Source organism: Thalia democratica, chromosome 5 (assembly GCF_965202585.1).
Source record: "Thalia democratica chromosome 5, ktThaDemo2.hap1.1, whole genome shotgun sequence".
Lineage (NCBI taxonomy): Eukaryota > Metazoa > Chordata > Thaliacea > Salpida > Salpidae > Thalia > Thalia democratica.
In genome coordinates this window covers 24,020,991-24,027,818 of record NC_139169.1, presented here as the reverse complement: position 1 = coordinate 24,027,818, position 6,828 = coordinate 24,020,991, and the positions used below count along the sequence as shown (strand labels likewise).

The following is a 6,828-nucleotide window of genomic DNA, read 5'->3' as shown; positions in this document are numbered from 1 at the left end:
AACTAGACTTGATATATATTCATACTTTGGAAATTTACTTATAAATTGATTTAAAATTTACTCTAACTTAAAAAAAACACATAACGATTATCATTAATGACTAGAGACATAGCAAACCAATACAAAAAATGTAATACAAAAAATGTAATACAAAAAATAAAAGGTAGAAATGAAACAGTAACTACTGACACCAAAGCGCCCAAAAAACCTGAATCCAATGGATTTGGTTTTGTATATTGTGATTATAAAGTACGAGAGAGGCAGATATAAGCAGGCCAAAAAAAGGACTGAAACCAATAAGTCAGGGCTTAAAAAATTCAGACCTTGTTACAAAACACTTTTAGTATAAACTATTTTTTCTTTGGACATTAACCTTAACCTTAAAAGCTTTAAGTATTTTGGCAATTTAGAACAATTAAAAAAGCATAAGCTTAAGATTTCAGGAAAAATAATGTTTTACCAAAAGTTTTTTATGCGAAGGTATTTTAAGTTAAACTTAATATTTTCTTTTGTTTTCGTAAGTTTTTTTCTTGCATCCTAATTACTTAAAAAGCACATGTTCTTAAAGTTTAAATATGTTTATTTATAATTTTTTCAATAACTTATAGTGTTTTAAAAAGTTAGTGGCTATCTCTATGACTGGAAGGTCAATACTAGATCGTTTGAGCAAATTTTCCAGTTTTAATTTCTTTTTATCATAAGTTGATTGATGTTATGAAAAGAAACTTACGGATCATAAATTTGTGCTTGACGGGCTGGTTAGAACAATTTTTTTTATCAGCTGGAAGATGCCATTTTTGTACGACGGGTAAATTTGCACAAGAAGTCATTTTTGCACGAAGATCATTTTGACGAGCGACTTTTAGACGAGTTGCTGCTGATGCACGCTGTTACTTTTGCGCAACGGGTCGATTTTTCATGAGGGTCACTTTTACACGAATAATTTTTTGCACGGAAAATAAATTTTGCTCGAAGTATAACTTTTGCAAGGATAAGGAACTGCTCGCCCACCAAAAAAAAGGTTTAAAAGTGATAGTAAAAAAGGAGAAAACTTAATTATATAATAGAAAAAATACCAACTAAGGGTAAGGGTGAGGGGTAACAGTGATAGTAAAATATAAGAAAAAAATAAAATTAAAACACATGTAGAAGTGTCAATTAGTGCAAAAAGTGACCCTTCGTGTAAAAGAGACTACACCTGAAAAAGTGACTATGTGCAAAAGTGATCCTTCGTGAAGAAATGTACCTTTGTGCATTTCTGACACCTACCAACTTTTTAAAAGGGAAATTTTAAAGTTAAACGAAAACCTTTAACTTGATATTTATATAACGTATATAGATAATAAATTGCTTCTTTGTAAAGACAAGTTTATTTAAATTATAACGGTTTTAACATTCGTGTTATACTTTAATGAATACTTTATTACTTCAGGTGGGTCACCGACCCAAATGCTACACCTCTGGTATAAATAAATTTAATCTTTTTGAAAAATCATTTAGCAAAGCGGTCTTCTCTACAACATTTAATAGTTGCTGTCACTGATACTTGTTGTAAATACTTTTTAATAAAATACATTTGGTTAATTACAAATACCAAAAAGTATTGGTTAAATACTTTTTATTGGGCGAACAGCATCGTGACGATAAAAGGTTTAAAAATAAAAATTCTCAAACTAACTACAATTGAATTTTATTCATGTACTTTGTAAACATATTAAGAAGAAAACACCAAAGTAAATTGAAAAAATCGTTCTCGTAAGCAGGTTCATGGCAATTAAATTTTAGTTAATAATTAAGTAATGCTCAGTCAGAGTTCAAAAATCTTTACATTTAGGTAAGGTAGGTATATATATCTACTTTACAAATTTTTAAAATTTGTTTTATATTCTTAAACCAAAACTATTGCTCCATAAATAATACGGAATACTTTATAGTAGTACAAAGAAAAGAAAACTATTCATTTGAAATTTCAAGACCATAAAAACCAGTAAGATTTCGAAAGACTAATCTTTGACATATTGGAATTTAAAAAAAAAGAAGTTTTTGTTTATGAATTAGTAAATTTAATCTAATAGTTTAACAACTAAGTTTTAACATTAGACAGTTTTTTAATTGGCTATACAATTAGTTAAGCATGTTATTTTTCAGTTTCAAGAAGAAATTTGGTACAACAGTTTTAATTTAAGCAACCGACTGAACTAAAGATTGTTCTAACAGCATATAAGGATACATGTACACAATAACAACAACGACTTCATGCGAAAATTTATACAAACTAGACAATATATTGTTACATGTACAATACATCATTCCTTGGTTTGACATTAAGAATTAAGAAAATAAAATCAGTAATTTGCATTTATGCGCGAAATTTTGCAAACTGGTATTTTAGACTAAAACTGGTCTAGAGATTTTAAGAAATAAGTAAATAACAATGAAAGGATTGTTTAAAAAGTTAAAACTTACTTACAAATACAATAACGTTAGTTTATAAAAAAAGTTTATTTTTTCTAACTATTTTTATATACTTGCTTACTTGCTGTTTTCTTTAGTATACTTACATTGTTCACTTCAAATATTTTAAAATTTTTACAAAATATAAAATAATCACGTATTTAAATTTACTCCGTTAGCTAGTAAAAAATATTTTTCAAGTTTCAAAACGCCTTGATCGTATCAAAAAAATTCTAAAGTAACCGGTTCAAAATTTCCCGGGTACATGAAAATTTAAATTCGGACAATTCAAATTGTTATAAAAACATTTAAAATACTATATATTAAAATGTAATATGAGTTTAAAGAAAAAAGAAATATATAGATCTTATAAAAATCTAAAGCCAGTTTTTCTTTTAGGAAAAATAGTTAAAAATTTTTAATATATTTTGAAATTACTAAAAATAACTGTGTTTGGACTTTATTCAAGTCATACCTTAAAACATTGATGTTTTGCAAAAAGAAAAATATTGACTTGGACATATTTATAGGACCTACATATGTTTGAAAAATATTCATTAATTTATTAGTTGTAGCCCTTTCAATTTTTTTAGAATTTTAATCATCAGAGTTTGAACTGTCCGAATTTGAATTGTCGTAACCCAAATTTCCCGATCATCGTCAATAAAATGGCAGCTTTGCGCAAGAAAAATATCTTATTTTTGAGTTAAACTCTTCGCTTTTATCTTCTTCGGTCCATTTATCCGCGTCAACGTCGTAACTGAACACCCGTCTGCCGATTTTCTTTTCAAAGAGGAAAATTTTACTCCCCAACGACAGCGCCCCGCAGAATAAACGAGGCGCGGCGATCATTTCCCTCCACGCCCCTCCTCCCTCGGCCCCGTTGTAAACGTCGCAGCCGAGGCCGACGGCAAAAAGCCTGCTCCGCACCGCCACCAGACCGTGGTTACTTTGCTGTCTAGTCATGTGGGGCAAATCTCTCCATTTTTCCGTCGTGACGTCATAACTCTCGGCGGAGGACAGCTCAAAGTAGTCGCACCTCCCCCCGCACGCCACCACTTTTTCTTGGAAGACGGCGCACGCCGCGTCGTATCTTTCAACCCTCATCTCCCCTGCTTTCGTGAACCTGCCGCTCCTGGTGTCCAATTTCAGGCAGGAGGCGATCGAGTTGCCGTCGCTACCTCCGACGAGGATAATTTTGTCACCGTACGCGCACACGCAAAACTGTCGCCGATACTTGCCCATGACGGCCACCCGAGTCCAACGCTGGGTGGCCCAGGAGTACTTTTCGACGACGACCTTCGCCTTTCTTCTGACAAGGATTCCCGCAAACACGTACAAGTCGCCTTTCAAGCAGATACCCGTCGCTTCGAGCATTTGTTCGTTGTTCATAGGCGGCAGGGCTCGGACCAGGTTCAAGCCGGGCACGCTGTACTGTTTTACATTTTCTATTGGGCTGCGTCCGTAGTGCCAATACCACCCCCCGCACACGAGCACGCCGAACGAGGTTTGGCTGCAATACCGGCTTTCGCAATTGAGCTTGCAGCTTTTGTAAGCTTCATTCAGCAAATCGTACATTTCGCTGTTTTCAAAAAGAGAGCCGCATTCGGACAGCAAGCTGTCTTTGTCGGACAGCAAGCAAAGTCGAACTTTCTGCAGCAACTTTGCACCGAACTTGCTGCGTTCTGCAATGTTGTGATTCAGCCATTTTGTTGCCGCTTCCAACACTTCGCGCTCGGTTGTGACGTAAAGTTCCGAGCTGGCCAGTATTTTCAGGACAAGGGCGAAATCCAGCTCCAAAAGGCTTTCGGTTTCGGCTATGATCGCGAAACAGCGCTCTACATAACTCTGTGTCGCTTTCAAAAGGCCTGATAAATTGAAAAGCGATGCAAGCTGGTGAAAGGTCAAGGCGTTGCAAATTTTAAGCTTCTTAGTAGAATAACTTCTGTCAGTTTTACTCGCCAAACTTTTGTTCAAAGAAATTTTGCTTAACTTTGTCGCCGCAACCAGGTCATCGTCGTCTGCTGCTGCAAGTGAACCTGGAAAATTGATTTTAAGTAAGTACACTTGTGTGTTTTTGTTCTTTGTCATGAAAATCTGTAACAACTAAACGAAACAAGCGTTCGGATAAATATTAAACATAAAATTTCCTGTCGTGTTTGAAAACACTTAACTGCAACAGTATATTAATTTATCTGAAAAGTTTCTACATAGCTATGTATTGACTTAAGATAAGAAAAAATATATAATACACTAAACATGTGTTAACCTCGTTCAATCGAGCCATTAAACCTCCGTAAACTTTGAATTTTTTTTACAGCCGAACGCTTGCTCACTTCTACGTAATCTTCTGTTTTGTTGAATTCAATTAAAAGATCATCTCCAAAATTTTCTGTCCTCTGAAGACCGGTTTTTTGCTGGTTGTTTTTATCGGCAAAAATTACACAATTTTCCAGTGAGTTTTTTTTCATGTTTTAATTAGTCTTTAAACAGTAAATAAAATTTAATAATTGTGATTTATAACTAATTAGCTGCGCAAAGTAAATTAAAAAAAAAACTGTGTACTGTTTGTACACATAATTACTTCAAATAAACTATGTGCCCACTAGAATATACAAAAAATTAATCATTTTTAAAAGCTATTATACATAGTTAATGTGTTTGAACTGTTGTAACTTATCTTACAATAAACACTTTCTAGTTAACAAAACAACTCTTTTTTTTTAATTGCCTTAGTTTATGTGCACAGTACAATAATTTTAATGGACACTAGTGTGCACAGGTACATGCAGTGAAGGTCTATGGACTATACCACAAAAAATATTATCTTTAATTAAAAAACTGGAAGAAAATTAATAAACAGAATCAGATTGCTTCAACAAAGTATAATAAAAATATTTATACATTTACTGTAAGAAACATTTCCGTAAATTAGAATGAACTTTCAAGTGTTTTTAAAGAACAAATTACAAACCTTCAAAACTCAGAAAAAAACATTATTAATTTAGAAGAGTTTAGCTGATCTAAAAAGTACGATAAGATCTTTTGGTGGAATTAAAAATACATTTAGTTTTATAAAGTTTATAAAAGTTCTCAAAAACACATCCCATTCGTAAAATATAAAAATGTTCTAAAACAAACAATTTAAAAAATAAAAGAGTTCTTCGAAGTTAAAGTTAAGTTAAGATTTTTCATAAGCTTAGGTTTATACTAGGCTGAAAAATAAAGTTACACATGTTTACTTTTTTAATCACCTGAATTTTATAAACCAAATTGGTTAAACACATTAATTTTTACTTATATAATCAAGACTTAAAAACTAATTGTAAGGCTACATCTGATACTTTTTGAAATATAAAACCAATATTAGAGTTATGGATCACAGTTAACAAAGTTAGTTATGGAATATGTACTACCACCGCTGTTTTACTGAAAAACACTATGTGTAAGATGTATCTATGTTTGCGGTCTTCTAATATTAAAAACCTGTTTAGAAATTATTAAGTGTTATTTCAAATTAACTTACACGTATTGTGTAAATAAAATCATCTAAAGACAATGAAACCAGTGAGTATGTCAAGATTGTAGTTAAAAACAATGTATATATGAAATTTAATTCACAAGTTTATATCATTTAACCTTCATCAAATAAAAATAAAAGGCATAAAAATTTGGGAAACGTTTAAAATCCACCCATAATCAAAATCCACTCAGTCAAATTCGAGAACCGCTTACCGATCGAGGGTAGGATTAGGGGTTAGAGTTAGAGTGGAAAATAATTAAAAAATACATTTAAAAAATCCAAAATAATTATAAATAAGTTAACAAATAAAGAAAATATTTAATAAAACCAGGTGGATTTAGATCCAATAGATTTTGATAGTATACCAAAAATTTATGATCTAAAAAAGAAATAGATAGTTTACAAAACAAAAAAAGAACAATTTTCTACTGTATAACATATAATAAAAAGATACAAAAGAAGATTAAGTAATAGTTAGTTATTGCTGTAATTTTTTTTTTACTATAAATGTAATATTAATTAATAATACATTTAAAAAAGACAACTTTTGTTGTATAAAAGTAATGCAACCTAAAATAATGGGAACAGGTAAAAATTGCACGAGGGCACAAAATTACACGAAGATACCTCTGCACGAGGGGACAAAATTACACAAGACAATTTACCACTAAAGGTCAAATTTGCACGAGTTACAATTTTGCACGGAGGGTCATTTAGTATAAAACAAACAGAATAAAAAAAAGATAAATTAATAAAAAAACTAAAAGAAAAAGTTACTGAACGAGGGTAAGGGTTAGGAATAACAGTGATAACAAAAATAAAAGCAAAAATATTATTAATAAAAATTTTAT

At 31.5% G+C, this 6,828-nt stretch overlaps 1 protein-coding gene across 1 annotated transcript; it reads right to left on the bottom strand.

Moving 5' to 3' along the window:
• Nucleotides 1–3,114: 3,114 nt before the first annotated feature.
• Nucleotides 3,115–4,545, bottom strand: LOC145836351 (ectoderm-neural cortex protein 1-like). Its single transcript, XM_082944161.1, has one exon. It carries the CDS (start codon nt 4,543–4,545, stop codon nt 3,115–3,117), a length of 1,431 nt encoding a protein of 476 aa, XP_082800287.1.
• Between the last annotated feature and the right edge of the window lie 2,283 nt (nt 4,546–6,828).